General features: G+C 36.3%; 1 protein-coding gene across 7 annotated transcripts in view; it reads left to right on the forward strand.

Annotated features, from left to right (window-relative positions):
* The window catches only part of FRRS1 (ferric chelate reductase 1), a 79,834-nt gene that overhangs the window by 39,961 nt on the left and 21,876 nt on the right, over nt 1-17,997 (forward strand). For 4 of the 7 annotated variants that reach the window (XM_077120146.1, XM_077120147.1, XM_077120145.1 and 1 more), the window contains 3 exons: nt 3,391-3,586; nt 6,145-6,206; nt 11,366-11,548. In XM_077120146.1, the coding sequence (XP_076976261.1) occupies nt 3,391-3,586; nt 6,145-6,206; nt 11,366-11,548 (441 nt within the window). Of the gene's footprint in view, nt 1-3,390; nt 3,587-6,058; nt 6,207-11,365; nt 11,549-17,997 lie in introns of all 7 variants that reach the window. The other 3 variants (XM_077120150.1, XM_077120149.1, XM_077120151.1) reach the window with 2 other exon arrangements.

Here is a 17,997-nt window from a genome sequence, read left to right on the forward strand (position 1 = left end):
AGATTTATCAATAGCTTTTGATTTTCCCCATTCTAGGCTAGGAATCGAGCAGGTTTACTTCTCTCCTCTTTTCCTATTTGCTTGCATTTGTTATCTTTATCTGGGCTTTTGGAGTTACATTATATTGAGTTGTTATTTTATATTATACATATTTTTCTGATATTCTGACTTTTGATTCAGTTCTGTAATAATATTTAAAATAATAATTTAATATTAACTTCACATATATAACTAATTTTAGTGCTCACTGGATGAAAACTTTCTTATTGCAGAGGAATTTCTTTGAATTTGTCTATTGGTTGGCCCTACAGATTAGTTTTTTAGAGTAAAGATACTTGTGTCAAATATTTTCTCTGCCCTTGCATGTCTGAGAATATTTTGCTGTTTGACCTTGGGGGACGGTCTATCAAAAAAAAAAAGTTCATTCTTAAACTTTAAAATACTAAAAAAGAAAGCATATGCTTATTGGAAATCACTAAGAAAATATATTCATGTACATAGTAAACCATGCATCTACCACACATACCCTAATGTTTATTGAGCTCTTAGTATGTGCCAGGGTCTATTCTAAGTATTTTTGTATTAACTCAATCCCCAAGAAGTAGATACAGGTAGGTATTATTTCCATTTTTCCCATAGGAAATGGAAGCATCTAGAAGTGAGGTGATTACCCTTATGCTAATGCACTCTAGTGATAGGTAGTAAATCCTGGATTCAGATCTGGGCAGTCTTGCCCCAGAGCCCATGCTCTTAACTGTTATGCTCTGCTGTTCCCATGCATAACCACAGGTAATAGTTTACCATATCCCTTCCAGACTTTTCTCTCGGCATGCAAATATTTATATATTTCTTTTTATACCAGAACGGGATTATACTGCACATAATATTCTGCTGTTTGCTTTTTGTGAACAGAATTCCTAAGTCATGTAATTTCTACCCTCAGGCCTCTGTGTTGTTGTTTCGTTTCCTGGTAGAGACTGAAGCTAGCTTGATTTCTATGGCTTATAGTTAAAGTCTTATGATTATGGTTTTGGCTTAAATATTTATAGTACTTTTTGTTCTTGAAATACAAAAAAATTGTCAGGAGGGATTTGAGTATTGTTTCGGTTTGCTGAAGCTGCTGGAATGCAATATATCAGAACTAGGTTGGCTTTTTCAAAGGGGATTTATTAGGTTACAAATTTGCAATTTAAGGCCATGAAAATGTCTTAATTAAGGCATCAAGAGGAAGATGCCTTCTCTGAGGAAAGGCTGCTGGCATCTGGGGTTCCTCTGTCACATGGGACAGCACATGTGACAGAGTGTTTGCTGGTCTTTCTGTCCTGGATTCTGGTTTCAAAATGGCTCTCTCAGCTCCTGTGGATCTTCCTGACTTCTCCTGGGGCATTTTCTTTCTCTGCTCTCTGGGCTTTTACTGTTGTTTTATCCTATTATAAAGGACTCTAGCAAGGGGATTAAGACCCATCTTGAATGGGCAGGGTCACATCTTCATGGAAACAATCTAACCAGAAGGTCCCATCCACAGTAGGTCGGTCCCCAAAGGGACGGATTAAAATGTCTGTTCTTTAACAGATTCAAACCAGTACAAGTATAAATGTTTTAAATTGGTTTTTTCTAGAATATGATCATTTCTTTTGGTCAATAGACTAAGGTCCATTTTTATCTCTAACGAAAGTTTTAGTTATTCTTCATTTGATTATTATTTGTTTCAATTGTTCTGGCTTCTCTTTCTGACACCCTATTGCTCATAGTTTGGTCTCTACTGTTCATTTTACATCTAATTTCTCACTATTTTTTTCTTTGATACTTTTTTGGTATAATGATTCCCAGAGTGCTCCTCAAGTTTATGCTCTACCTAGTTTTCCATTTCCAATGTGGATTTCAATTTTGCTGTTGCACGTTTCGGTTTCCCTGATGTCTTTTCTTATCTTACTCTGTATTTTCTTCTTAATTAAAATGACCTCTCCTTATAACTGTCTGTTCTTATTTTATAGAATCAAGAAAAAGTATGGCTTTTTATTAAGACTCTTTTGTAGTTATTTTCTTAAAAATTCTATTTCCCATAGTAATAGACTTTTTTCAAAGTAATGCTTATCCTCTGAGTCTGCAGAGAAATCATGAGCTTTTCTTATGCTAGAAATGTTTTTCAGAGCTTCTTGGTTGCTGTATTTCTTCCATTTGCTCATCCTAAAATGAGGAGAATTCTGCTCAGCTTTGATGTTTGACAAAAAATAGAAGTATACAATACTCTTGGATTATATGCTATTTTCTTGACAACTCCTGGTGTAGATGCAGGGCTAGTTAAAATCTGCAGTTCAATTTCTGGTGTCTAGTAGAAATTCCTAGGTTAGCCCTGGTCCAATGCGGGATCTTTTCCCACCCCATTGTCCATTTATGTGAGTATAAAAAGGATAATTTGTTCTAGTGATTCTATGGCTATTTTTATTTTGTCTATGACCAGTTGTATCATACAAATAGTTCCCTTTCTGTAGGAATGATATGCTTCTTGAATTCTTCCTGTCTCCAGCCTATCTACACCGTTGACTCTATATATTAGTACCATTGTCACCTGTCCCTGCACATCCACCTCCAGCCTTGTTGTATAATGTTCTGCAGGTGCTGAATATATATGCTTGACATGAGGTGGTGGTAAGGGCTAGAGGAAGGTGGAACTGATGTAGAGTAGCTGGTTTTCTAGTGGGCAGGTGGAAAGAGGCTGATGAGCTGGGTGGGAGGAAGAATATTGCATAGAGTGACAGTTGTGTTTCTTAATTCAGATGTATCTGAGGTATAGATAAAAGAATATTTCGCCTGTTCTTTTTGTTGGTTGTCTGTTATCCTCAGTTTTCAGTATTCAAAATTAAATTATCCACCTCAGTGTCATGATTAATTTAATGGGAGGTTGGTGATGTCATGACAGACATTATTTTCAGGTGATTATATTTAACACCAGGAGCAACATTTATTTATTTAAGTTTTATAGAATGAAATGGAATAAAACCTTTAGCTTTTATTGGTCTAGTTTTTACTTTCCCAGTAGTACTACTGAAAGGTAACATTTATTATCTTCCTTGTCAGACTTCAGGCTGTATCTTCATTTTATTAAGACAAGTTTGAAAGGTTAGTGTCCTTATATTTCAGGTTAAGGAAATGGAGGCTTAAGTGATTTGCCCACAGTTTCACTGTTGGTAAGTGGTAGAGCTGAGATTCAAATTCGGGGCAGACTTCAACATCACAGCCATTTTTTTTTTTTAATTACATATTTTGGGAACATGGTCAGCTGAAAATTGAAAGCAATAATTATTGAGAATTGCTGCCACGTGCCTTGACATTTGTATAGTTTATTTTAATGACCTTTGAAAACAATGTGCTTTTTGTCCTCTTGTTAAGATGACAGTTCCTGGATTTGCCCTTAATGTCCTCATACTTCTGTTGCACGTTACTTTTGTGGCTAATTATCCCGATGGAAAAGTAACACAGTCATGCCATGGAATGATTCCTCGACATGGTCATATGCCACAGTCTCACTCTGTGCACACCATCTCAGTAAATCCGATGACGTTCCGACCAGGAGATCAGCTCAAAGGTACTGTGCTGGAATTACCTAATTACATTTATAGTTTCACTCCTTTACTGTTCATTGGATCTTTATTTTTCTTATGTAGACTGTTTCATTTAAATCTGGTCACCTATTTTTTGTAAGGTACCATTATCTCATACTTTTTGTTCAACATTTTTGTGTTCAGCTTCTACAGATGACACTATTATTTAAATAGTGTATTGATTCCCCATTCACATCAGTTTTTAAAATATGTTTTTGTCATTATTTAGTATAGCTTTATTAATAGTGCTACTAACATAATAAAAAAGGAAAAAAAGCCTTATTTTGTCTAGCTTAAAATATAATAAACTAAAAAAAAGTATATAATAAACTCTTGTCCTTCTCATTATAGGGTTATCTCTTGTGTTTCCCTGATTAATATGGTAGGATCTAGATTTGTCTGTAACAGCATTTAGCAGACAATGCATTGTGCAACTCTAGGGATGCCAAATATTAATAGGTATTTTCTAACAAAAAGGATATACAGAAAAATAAGTTTGGGACACCCTGTATAATATCTGTCTTTTTAAGTTTCACTCTGCACAGTAGTATATTAAAGGCCTGGAGGGGTTTGTAGTAAAGAAATAAGGATTTACTTTCATCTAGAATTTTCCAAACTTATTTGGCCCCATGGACTGCTCCCATATGATCAACCATCGTTTATTCCCGTGGAATAGCCATTGACATCTCACGCAGTGAGCGTCATGTGTAACACAGTTTAAAGTTTGTCTGGGGGATGATTCCTGTTTTTTACCTCTTATGTGCACCTGATTGTAACTGTGACCAGGTGCTATTTCGAGACTGATATTCTAGATACTCTTCTCTACATACTTGTGTTTCTAGAAAAATTTAGCTGGATAGGTTAAGTCTATATTGTTTTTTTCCTAGCTTTTGGTTTGCTGAAAATTGTTAGAAATCCTTTTTCTTTCATTTCAGCATGCACATTTTCAATCACAGAATTTTAGGCTGAAAGTGATTTTATTGTCATTTAATCCCACTTCCTCATTTCATCGATGAGCAAAGTAAGGCCCAGAGAGATTAAAAGACGTATCAAGGTTTATACAGTCAGAGCTGGGTGAATCCAGATCTTTAGAGTCTTCACCCTGTATTCTTTCAATATTTTTCTAAGAAATAATTTTGAGAAGGGCCACATTCATCTCTGCCCTTAGTACCATCCACTGTGTAACTATGTAATGTTCTTTGCTGTTTATAAATAGCTGCTCCTCTCCGTTTAGATCGGCACAGTCCCCGTGAACACTGGTTCCTTCAAGCTGAAATATAGCCAATTATGTGCTTGCCTTTATTTCATGTATTTTCTAATATAATTTATTTTAGGAAATAGTAGGATTTGTGATGACGACTCGAAATTAAGAGAGATGTGTAGTATAATGGGGGAAATGGGAGGTTGGAATCAGACCCTGGTTTGAATCCTGGCCCCCCCCCCCCCCCCACAAGGTAAAACCTGAGTCTTGCTTTTCTTACCTATAAAGTGGAAATGCTAATGCCTGTCTTGCTGAGTCCTCCTCAGTCTGAGCCGTAGTGAAGGGTGGCCCTACCGTGTAGGCTAGGACCTGTCTGGCGCTAAGTAAGTGGCAGCTGGGATTATAAATTAACATTACATCGTAAATATTCCCTGGCTAGTTTAGACTAGTTTGGACCGATTGTTTGTTTAAAGATAATAATATTCTCCTCTTTTTCACTATTAGAGGATTTCATGTGAGAGCTCATTCTAAGAATATATCAGTTACAGAGTTTAACCATGTCATGAATAACATAAAAATGTAATTCTGGAAAATTTAATATTGGTGAGGGATAGATGGATAAAATTTTTATGTGCTGTACCACATTTCAAAGAATGAGATTTAAGTAAAATTTGCCTGATAATAAAATCCTGTTCAATTTCAATTGAGCTTATGGATGCGTATGCATCCTCTATTCAGGTTCTTGATGCTGCTACGTGAGCTATATGCCTTTTAGAATAATTTGAACATGCCACTATGAAATGGGTAGTAGTATGTTCTTTATGTGTCAGGGAGAAATCTGTGCAGCTAGCACCTGAGTCTGGTGTTCATGGCTGTTGTGAAAATGCCCAAAGAATGGACAAGAAGAAAGAAGTGAGAGTGAAAGAGAATGTGTGCCTGTGTAGGGGGGTTGGGAGAGAGAAAGATTAAGAGACACAACAGAGAGATAGAGAAGTAAAGTTCTTCTAGTGATGGGGTAAATCTCTAATTAGAGATTTGCCTTCGTCATGCTGTTTGTTAGGTATTATTAAGTCGTGTATTCCTAGCCTATTCCTTTTTTTTCTTTAAAAGTTTTAAATTTGACTTATTTTTATTGTTATTATTATTTTTTGCATGGGCAGGTACTGGGAATCGAGCCACCATGGCCTGCCCTTAAATTTGATTTTGATAGGTCAAAATCAAAGTTCTGTCTAATCTCATTGGTTTTACATTTCAGAGTCACAGTTGTTGAGAAGTATAAAACGTACTGGGTGAAGATTTCTAGTCCTATAATTTCACAACCAAATGCACTTCCCTTTACAGCACCTAAAGCTACAATTCCACCTTTGTCCACATTACCTCCGGTCTCCCATTTAACCAAATCGGTAAGTAATATTTTTAAGGTTTTCCAAATGCAATCTAAAATAACAACTTCCTTAGAAATTGTGGTTCACTGCCTGGTGAAGTGCTTAGCAAGTTTTTGGGGTCTCCTTAGGAAATCTAGATGTCTTCATTGCAGCATTATGATTTGCAGGTTAGAGTAAAGGAAATGCAACATCTTGCATGTTCAAGGAGTGGTTATGACATTCACATATAATCTGCACTAGCAGTGGATATATTTCCACTTGAAAATAAATATGTTGGCACAGCAAGCTTTTTTTTTAAAAAAGAAACACAGCTAAATTTCAAACATGGAAAGGGATTGTAATTTATTTATTTATTTATTTATTTTTTTACATGGGCAGGCACCGGGAATTGAACGCGGGTCCTCTGGCATGGCAGGCAAGCATTCTTGCCTGCTGAGCCACTGTGGCCCAGGGATTGTAATTTAGACAAGATTTGGAGGAGAATCTTGAAATGGTGATATAACACTTAGAGAATTCCATAAAAAACTCTTGCAGGCTCATCAGCTAAAATTCTGTTTAGACTTTCTAATTCAAAAGAATTACTACTGAAAAAACATATCTTGGAAACATTAGGAAGAAAGGTTTTATTGATGGTAATTCTCATAAATTAGATTTCTTAATTCAGAAGGGGCTATAATGAAAAACATCTTGAGGCGGATAATTACAGTAGAAAGAAAAAACTTGGGTCTGAATCCTGACTTGTCCACTTTCTGCGTGTCTTTGGACAAAATACTTAAATTCTTAAAATCTCAGTTTGTTCATCCATAAAATGATGTATCTAGACCTTAGATAGTATTACTATAAGAATTAAATAAAATAATGAATGTAAGTGTTCTAACTATGTGTGCAGGTTTGAAATTGTTACGTACCCCAGAAAAGCCATGTCTTCTTTCCTAATTTGATCTTGTGGGAGCAGATTATTGTTTAGGTTGGAAAATTTGATAGGATTGTTTCCATGGAGATGTGACACACCCAGTTGTGGGTGTGACCTTTTGATTAGATGGAGATATGACTCCCACCCATTCAAGGTGGGTCTTGATTAGTTTGCTGGAGTCCTTTAAAAGGTGAAACATTTTGAAGAAGGCTCAAAAGTGACATTTAGAGATGCCTGGAGTGCCAACAGAGAGAACAGTGGCCTAGACACAGATGTTTGGGGATGCAGAGCCCAGCAGATGTTGCCATGTGCCTTTCCATTAGATACTAAGCAAGCTAGAACCCACAGTTGTATCCCAAAGGAGCTAAGTGAAGGCCCATAGACCCTTAGAAAGAAAACCACTGGTATCAGAAACTGGAAGCAATGGAACTGGGAACAAGAACCAGCAGATGCTAGCTGTGTGCCTTCCCATGTGACAGATATTGGCCTTCCTTCAGAAACAAGGTATCTTTCTCTGGATGCCTTAGTGTGAACATTTTTTAAGGCCTTAGGACTACAAAGTTGTAACTTAATAAATACCTTTTATAAGAACCGATCCATTTCTGGTATACAGCATTCTGATAGCAATTAGCAAACCAAAACAGTTTTGGTACTAGAGAAATAGGGTGCTGCAGTTTGCAAATACCAAACATACTGGAACGGCTTTTTAAATGGATGAAGGGGAAGATTCTGGAAGAATTGTGAGGTGGTGAATCGGAAAGGCCTGGATTGCTTTGAATAGACTGTTGGTTGAAGCATGGACTCTAAAGATACTTAGACAGAAATGATGCATGTGTTATTGCAAACTGGAAGGAAGGTAAGCCTTATTTTAAAGTGGCAGAGAATTTGGAAAAATTGGCTACTGGTATTGGATGGAAGGCAGATTTTAAAGGCCATGAACTTGGATATTTTGCAGAAGAGATTTCAAAACTAAATGTGGAAAATGCAGCCTCACTTCTCCTTGCAGCTTATAGTAAAATGCAACATAAAAGAGATAAGTTGAGATCTGAACTCTTGGGTACAAAGAAACCAGTAACTGACGGTCTGGAAAATTTGAGGCTTCCAGAAGAAACTGAGACCCCAGAGCATAGGGTCCCACGTGAGGATTTAACCAAACATGGACCCAGTCAGCCAGAAAAAGCCAGGATTGGAAATGGAGTTAGCTAGAAAGGATTTGAGGAAAGTCCTGTTGTCAGATGGGTTTGATCCCTGAGCACTACATGAAAAAGCAAAAGCATTTTTGTGAGATCTGTATGAGCGAAGCCGCTACAAGTCTGAATAAAAGGGATAGAAAGAAGGAAAAATGACTTCAAAGGCAGAACATGGTACTAAGGTCTGAAGCCAAGAAACCCCAGGCCAGGAGAGCAGAAAGGAGAGCGGACCCACCCATTCATGTGGAAAGTGTGAATTTGCTTCCTTGCTCAGGGAGAGTTTTGCCACCTCAGGCCTTGGAGAGGGTGACTGGGGGGAGCTGGCAATTGCCCATTGTTTTGAGGGGGTTGAGCATGTGCCCCCAAAATGGCAGAGAACTCGGGAACTGCTCCCATGTTTGGAGAGTGTGGAGCCAAGAAAAAGGTGGCCCCCCCAATGTTCCCCAGTGTTGCAATCCTTTCCCCAGTATTTGCAGAGAGCGGGGCCTCTGTGTAAACCCTTGGAAAGGGTGGGACTGCCACTTTCTAAAGCCCTGATGATAAATGATCTCAGACTTTGAAATCCAATGGAGTTTGCCCTGCAGGTTTTGGGAACAGTTTTGGTCCAGTGATCCCTGTTTACCCTTCAATTTTTCCCTTTGGTAATGGGAGCATGTATCCTATGACTGTCTCTCCTTTGTATATCGGCAGCAGATAACCTGTTCTGAGTTTCACAGCTCAACAGCCAGAAGAGAATTTTGCTTTAGGACAGTCCATGCCTGTAACTGACTTTGATGAGATTTTGTACTCTTCCTGACTTTGTGCTGTAGTTGTATTGTTACTAAAATGGCTTAGCTTAAGATTTTTGTGATATTGTGATGGAATAAATTTATTTTGTTTATGGAAAGAACATGTCTTTTTGGGATCCAGAGGGTAGGATGTGCTGGTTTGAAATTGTTATGTACCCCAGAAAAGCCATGTTTTCTTTTCTTTCCTAATCCAATCTACTGAGGGTAGACCTATTGTTTAGGGCGGAAACTTTGATTGGATTGTTTCCATGATGTGACACACCCAGTTGTGGGTATGACCTTTTGATTAGTTGGAGATATGACTCTATCCATTCAAGGTGGATCTTGATTAGTTTACTGGAGTCCTTTAAAAGGTGAAACATTTTGAAGAAAGCTCAGAGCTGATAGAGATGCAGCCATTTGGAGATGCTTGGAGTGTTAACAGAGAGCAGACCCCTAAACGTGGTGTTTGGAGATGCAGAGACCAGCAGACACAACCATGTGCCTTCCCATGAAATACTAAGCAAACCAGAGCCCAGAGCTGTGTTCCGAAGGAGCTAAGTGAAGGCCCACAAACCCTTAGAGAGAAAGCCACTGGCAGTCAGAAGCTGGAAGCAGTGGAACTGGGAACAAGGACCCACAGACACCAACCACATGCCTTTTCAGGTGACGGTCATTGGCCCTTCTTTGAGTCAAGATATCTCTTTCTGGATGCTTTAGTTTGGACATTTTTAAGGCCTTGGAAATGTAAATAACTTCTCTTTTTAAAAGCTTTTCAGGGTGTACAGGTGAGTCAGTGGTAGAATGCTTGCCTTCCATGAGGGAGACCCAGTTTTGATTCCCAGACCATGCCCCCCCCCCCCCCCCAAAAAAAAGAGAAAGCTTTTCTATTTCTGGTACATTGCATTCTGGGAGCAATTAGCAAACTAAAACACTGTCTGGCACTTAACAAATAGTAAGCATTAGTTCCTTTTCTCTTTCCTTACCTTTCTTGTCCTTTTCTCTCCTTCTCTTCACATAGGGAAGACAAGTGCTCATGCTTCTACTTATCGTCTTATTTTGTTTCCTTCACGTCTACATTTTGTAACTATGGCCTTCATATTTGATTACATGATTATGAATGTGGCATTTTTGTTTAACCACATAGTAAGAGCTATTACTTGTACTGATTCTCAGTTTAGTTTTAGTGTTAATGTATTTAAAAGCTGATTGAAGGGAATAAACAGATTGGACTTGAGTTTCCTAGTAGGAATTTGTTGGTAATCCTGCTCTCTTTTCTTATGTTCACATGCAAGGCATTAGCTCTTGAAGCTTTTATTGTATGTCTGCTGTCAAGTTTACAGTCTCTAAGTTCTTGTGCAGTCATAATAGTATAGCATGTTTAGAGCTAGAAAAGTCCTCAGGTCTGTGTCGTTCCCCTGTTGTATAGTTAGGGTAAAGGGACTGTGAAAGAAGTCTGACAAACACGATGTAGTAAAGGGAGAGCAGACCAAAACCCTGCTTTCCTAGTTCCAGGTGGCTTATTCTCTCCACCTTGCTATGATTTCTCTTTAAATTTCCATTCAATCTAGTTACGTAAAAATTAATGTTCAGCTCTTCTGAATGTTTTAACAATCCATTCTGTCAAGTTCACTTTTCGTTTGCTCTGTCACTTTGCAGAGCTATTGTTTTTTGAGACTCATCCTCACACTGAAAGCTCTGAATTAAATCATTGTAGATTGTTTCCTGTTTTTTTCTCCCCCTAAATTGTTATTTATTATTATTTGGAATGGCGGTTTATGTGGGGGTAACCATTTTTTCTTGTGTTATTTTAGTATTAAATTTGAATCTGAATTCTAGACTCAGAGCCCAGGTCTAAGTATAAAAACTTGCTAAAGGTTTGTTTGTTTGCTTTTTAAAATTCCATCTCTGAAAACTAGAGAATACCCTTTAGGCAAGAATATCAATGTAGATTAAAATATTCCACATGAAGTTTTTCAAAATTTACCAAAAACTTTGCTCCAGATCATAACTAATTTGAAATATTTTTACGTATCAAAAGGGACTGTAATAACTTTTGCATAATTGCGGTACAACTAAGTGTTTTCCAAATTTTTATTAAAATTAATTAAGGTTAAAAGTTCACAACCTAACAGTTGCTCTGATCATTTTCAATTTGGAATGTGTCTGTCTTTCCCTTCTTTGAATCTTTTTTAATGAAAAGCTATTCTCATTAAAACCCATACTTCAGGGTAGAGCCTCTTCTATCACTGGCAATGAACTGTTTGTTTGATAATTAAGCTATTTTCCCCTCTTTCATTTTTCTAGTTCAGTGCTTCAGATTGTGGGAAGAAGAAGTTCTGTGTTCGGAATCCTTTGAACTGTGACCCAGAGAAGGAGCCTGCCTGCATCTTCTTGTCCTTCACACGAGATGACCAGTCCTTGATGGTTGAAATGAGTGGTCCCAGCAAAGGCTATTTATCTTTCGCATTTTCTCGTGACCATTGGATGGTGCGTACCCGGCACTTAACATAAGTGGTTATGAAAGGAGAAGCTCTGGAATGAACTCTAATCAATGGTAGATTAGCTGTTTGTCTCAGACTCAAATTACCATACTTAAGGATGAATGGGCAAGGAAGGGGAGGAGAAACTAGCAGAGCAGACTCTGTAAGTTAAACTGTTTGAGGGCTTCGTGATTTTAAACAGTTGGGCAATTATAATCTACCAAGATCAGACTGCCCTAAAGAAAGTAATGAAAATGATTTTATTTCAAATGGAATTGCCACATTATCTATATATCTATATGTACCTATCCATCTATCAGCTATGTGTCTGTCTCTCTATATATGATAAAGCACAGTCTAAAAAGTTGCTCTGCATAAAATCCTATATTGTTTGTGATGCTTTTCAAACCATTTATGTTTTCTCAAGTCACTGACAACGAAAGCACATATTGCTGCTCTTGGTTCCTCATTTAGTGGTCATGCATGCATTTCCCAAATGGGGAATGAAACCTTCTGTATCCAGATGAAAATGTACTGCTTAGTGTAGACTCCTTTGTCAGATCTAAAGAAGCCAGTGTTTGTTTTAAGCAGATTCTCGGTCTCCCTGGGTGGTGCTGAATGGATTAAATGATTCTGTAGGTGGCAGCGTTGTGCTGTGGTGTGGAAGATTGGATACTGCGTTTGCATCCAGATTTTCCGTGGAGAAAGAAGAGGATTGGGTCAGGAGAAGTTCTGTCAGGCAAAGTTGGGGACTGGAGGTTGGGATAACGACAGATGGAGAAAGCCCCTTATTTCCATATTAACAGCTGCAAGAAGTCTTTTCTTGAGAGTTTTCTGCCTGTCAGGATTTAAATGCAACAGCACTTCCTTTGATATCATATTTCAAAAAAAACAAGAGGTAACCTTCTGGGGTGACTGTGGTGGAAGAGCTAGTAATTTCCCTGAAAATGTACCCTGATCACATTAGTCCTAGCAAAGTCTTTGCAGTGATTGCAGGAAGCCAGCTGTAACTTAGTTTTTCAAGGGTGACATTTCAGTTTATGCCTGTAACCTACATATTTCACTGTATAGTTACAGAATGCACTTGCTATCATCTTTTCTTAAACAGGCTTGTACCTTAAAGCTGTGAGATACAAGATATGTTGTGTGTTTTCAAAATCACATATAAGAAATTGTGAATCTCCCTCTGCCTTTAAGTTGCTTTTATGGGAAAGCAACTTGTCCAGATGCTGCTGCATTTGCTCAAAACATTTTCCCTACTTCCCTTTTGTTTCAATGCTGGCAAAAAATGAACCAAGTCTGGTGAATAAGATGGATAATGAGGCTAGGTAAAGCGATTGTTGGTTAGAAAGAAAATGTGACTATAAAGCAATAAGGAAAGGTGTGTGTGTGTGTCTGTGTGTGTGTAGGTAGTGATTGGGGACATTCTTGTTATTATGTGAATGTGATAAAGGAAATTCTAAGAGGGGTCTGCAATCATTGTGGTAACAATGATTCTTGCTGGAATAAGTGAATGATTTCTTCAAGGTGCTTCCCTGAGGCACAGCACTCATTTAGGATATAAGTTCTAGTCACTTAGAGAAGCAAAACGTATTCCAGTCACTTTAAAGCCAAACATCGTGCAAAGTATGTTCGCCTTGTCTTTACCGGTCAGATAAAATCTGTGAAGTAGGAGGAAAGGACACTTTCATTGCACTGAATGTCATGATGAGTAGTCCACAGGGAGGCAATTTATTTTGATTCTAAGTTGTAGCCATAGATGGCACAAAAGCATTAATCTCTAATTCCAAATATGTTTATCTTACTTAGAAATCTTATCTGTTTCTAGTATGGTCCTCATCAAAAATGTTTATAAAAGAGACTTAATTATGCAGGTGCAGTTGATTTTCCAGACTGATCCTATTTAACGATTAAAATCATTTGTACACCTGTTTGCTTAAATTGGAGGAAATGAATCACCCTCAAAATATATTTTTAAAATGGTTATTTCTATTTTGGGTTGTTATTTAAAAATTTTTAGGGTATTTGTATGACCTGCTGTTTCTTGAGTTAAGTACTGAGTGTGTCTGATATTATAAATACTGACTAGAAAACCTAAATTATACCTTTTATTAAGTTGGCTTATAAATTAATTATAGCAATTATTTTGGTATTAGACCTCATCACTAAAATTGATTGAATAGTCTAATTTTCCACATTTTGCTAATGACTTGCTAATGTCTGAATTTTAACTGAATTTCAAATTACATGTATCTTTTCCATTTCAGATATTTTTAATAAATGATATAAAGTATTTTGAGTATAGGAGCTAATTATATTGGTTTCTGTCCTCCTTCTTCCCTTGCCCTGGTCTTCTTACTTTATACATAATCTGTACATAATCTCTCACTGACTCACGTCTAGGAAACTCACAATCCTGACCTCTCTTGGACTCCAGCTTGGAATCTCCAGCTGCTAGTAGACCTGCTTACATGAATGTTCAATGGACAATACCAATCAGCATCTATAATACTGAACTTTTTCTGTTCCTTCCTGATATCCTCTGTGTTCCCCATTCTTGGTGATCAACAAGAAAGAAAAAAGTAGCTACCATCATTGATTGCTTGTTTCTTCTTAGGTACTGTCACAGGCAATTTATGGAACATCTCATTTATTGCTGTCACCATCTTCTCTAGTATTCAGAGAAATTTTGGTTATAACTTAGTTGCCTCCCTTTTATTCACCTCTCAGGTCCGGTTCTGTCCCTCAGCCCCCAGTTCCTTTTGAACTGAAAAGATTTTAGTCTACGTAAAAATTAAAAGACTACTGCAGTGCCATAGTCCTTCACCTGGATCCATACTCCTCCACTTCTCAAAAGATATATCCATAGTAGATATCCATACTTTTCTGATTTGTATTTTTTACCTGAACTATTTGAAAGTAAATTGTAGATACTCTGACACTTGCTAAATTTTTAAATTTCATTTTTGCTAAATTTTTAGCAAGTGTCTCCTAAGAATAAATGTCTTTTAAGAACATTCTCCTACAATTACCACAATATCTTTAACATATTGAGAACATTCAGTAATGTTATAATAATTTTATGAAATATATAGTCTATATTCTGATTTCAGTAAATCCTTTATAGCTTTTTTTTTTAATTGCTGATCCAGGATCCAGTCAATTATCACTCATTGCATTTAGTTGTTATATCTCTGTTTTCCTTTAGTCTAGAACAGGTACCCTACCTTTTTTCTTGATTTTTTTTTTTTCAGGCCAGTTGTTTTGTAGAGTGCTCCACAATTTGTACAGTAGATTCAGGCTAAGATTTTTGGCACAAATACTATGTAAAGAATGTTTCTCACTGATTGTGTCTAGAGGCACATACTGTCATATTATTCCATTATTGGTGATGTTATCGTTGATCTCTGGTGTCTATCACATTTCTCCGTTATGAAGGTATCTTTTCTCTTTACACTTAATAAGTAATCTGTGGGGTGATACTTTGATTTGTATGACTATTATATTGCTCAATAACCTTTTACCAAATGGTTTTAGCATCTATTAATAATCCTTCCCTAAATCAATTTTACATCTGGGGATTTATTAGCTGGCGTTTCTTCTGCAAAGGACTTTCATTTTTCTGTACTTCCTCTTCCTTTTTGGAATCAAACTATGGGCTAGTGGAGTCCTTTTATCCATTGTTCATTACCATCATTATTCTTTAGGAAGCTCATTTTGACCCGATTGTAACTAATGGGAGCTCCTGCAAGCTGGCTTCTGTCTGCTTTTGGTATGTCTTCATCAATTTTTTGAACATGATCTCGTTTTCTGGTGTAGTAAGATGTTTTCCACTCATCTTATACTCCTACATTTCATCATTTCTCAAAGGAACTCTAGTTCCTTTTAGTAGGAGTATTTTTTAGAAATTGAGTTCTGTGTGCTAGGTCTTGATTTCATGAATGAACCAGATCAAGGAACCAGATCTTACAAATCATTGCTACTGATCTCCCAAGTACTTGTGATTCTATCTTTGACATCTTTCATTCTCTTTATTGCATTGCTAATGTCTCTGACTTGGCTTATACTTTTATCACCTCCTTCCTGTGCTAGTGAAGTAGCCCCCCTCACTAGTCTTTCTCCTTCTATGATTTCCTCTCTCCGTTTTATCCTCCGCACAACCATTGGAGTTCTCTTTCCGAGCCACAAGTGAGATAGTTTCAATCCTATCCTCAAAATTATTTTGTGAACCTTCAGTAGCTATAGAAAAATGTTCCATTTCCTTAACATGGCTTTCAAAACTCTTCAAGGTCTTTGGAGTAACTGTTGGAATTTCTAGCCTTAGAGCTTTCTCTACACCCTCTATTTGTTTTAGCTTACAAAACTTTCTACTTAGTAACATTTCCATGTATATTTTGCATTTTGAGGAAGTTTCTTAGCTTGGAAAACCTTCCCCTTAATCTCAGCTCTATATTACACTTACATAAATTTTTTTATTCTCTAAAGCTCAGTCAGTTATTATCTTTTCTGATAAGCCTTTCTGGCCCTATAATTTGTCTTTCCAGAGGAAAACGCTTTGTCTAAATCTCTGTTTTATCATATTTCATGTACTATTATAGCTATCTCTCTCCTCCGTTAAATCATTGTTTTTTATTGTAAGGAACATATTGTGGTAATTTTTCTCTCTCCCACAATATCCATGATTTTTCATGGAGCATTCTGAATGCTTGGATTGAGACAGATAAACTGTGGAGAGAGCTTTTGACTCTTTTAGGAATTTGGTAGAACTTCCTATGTTGTTTGTTTCTATGCTCCAAAATTAGGGTTTCTAAAACTACCTAGAACCTAAGGCTGTAGTAGCACTTTTTTGTATCCTTCCTTTATTTTACAGTATTGAGAACTGAGAGTTTCCTGTTCTCCATCCTTATCATTTTGTTCACTATTAGGACAGCCTGTGATGATTTAATTTTGCATTTAACTTCTTGTCATCAGTTTGCCTCAAAATTAATCATTTTGTTCCATAATTTTTTTTTCTGTAACAAAAGAATACCTATTCCTCATTGACTATAGACAGTCTAGAAAACACACATTGTTTATTTAAATCAGGGGTCAGCAAACCTTTTCTGTAACGAACCAGATAGTAGCTATTTTAGAATTTGTGGGCCTTGTGTTCTGTGGTGCAACTACTCATCTTTATTGTAGTACAGAAGCAGCCATAAAAATTGTAAATAGATGGGCATGGCTATGTTCCAATAAAGCATTATTTATGGGCCCTGAAGTTTGAATTTCTATATATTCATTTGTCATGAAATATTCTTCTAATATTTTTTAAAAAATCACTGAACTACATAAAAACGTTTTTAGCCATGGGCAACATAAAAAAAAAAAAAAACAGGCATTAGGTTGAATTTAGTCCATGGTTAATAATTTATTGACTTCTAATTTAAGTCATGACTATGTACTCCAAATTTCTTATCTTGATTTGGGCTAATTTTGATAAGATGTGTAACAGTGAATAGTTGTTTTACTAATGAATGCCCTTGAGAGTTCTCAAAAGTAGAACAGTTTTAAGTAAATATGATTCTGAAAGTATATATATATACATGTCAGAATTTTATATAGATATTGACAGTAAAGTTTGTTTTAACTGAATAATATTGGATCTTGTTCAGTTTAGTGACTGAAACACATAAAAGACCTTGTATAGTTTATGGAGAATGATTTAGAATAAGCAAAATAACCCAAACTGTAGACAGTTAATAACTTAAAATCCAGATTATTCATTTGTATCATCACTTAACTGCACATTGAAGATGCTGTCTTCCCTCTATTATGCACTTTATATAATAATATCCAGCATTTTGAGTTAAGGAATATTGGAGACTAAATGATAGATAAGAATGGGGATATTTGACAAAAATGCTTCCTTGAGTTTGGACATTTTGGTCTCTATTATGTAGTATTAAATCATTTGAGTATGTGAAATGTATGGTGATATTTACTTATAGTGTCTTCCATTTTGAAAGTTACTAAAATGTCAGTACACTGCAGTATATTTGCAGTCATTAAAATATATAGGACATAGATATTTATTCAGAAATAAGTATCTGGAGAAATGTCCATGGTGGGTGAAAAAAAGCAACAAAACTCTATTTTCCCATTTGGGGAGAAACATAGATATAAATACAACGTCTAGATGAATATAATATTAACACTGCTATTCAATTTGTGGGTATGAAAATATTTGTATGTCTATTTTAATTTAATTTTCTACACTGAAGTTGTATTGCTTTTGTAATTAAAATAAGATTATTTTAATTAATAAATGGGGCTGCCAGCTCTCTAGAATTCATTATATCATTTAAGAGTGAGCCAATAAATTGTATATGAAAGCATCAAATATTATTTCATTTCATTAGAGACTTTTTTTTAAATACCAGGAATATGTTGAAACTTTTGAAAGCTTTTTTTCATCTA

This window comes from Tamandua tetradactyla, chromosome 11 (assembly GCF_023851605.1).
Source record: "Tamandua tetradactyla isolate mTamTet1 chromosome 11, mTamTet1.pri, whole genome shotgun sequence".
Taxonomy (NCBI): domain Eukaryota; kingdom Metazoa; phylum Chordata; class Mammalia; order Pilosa; family Myrmecophagidae; genus Tamandua; species Tamandua tetradactyla.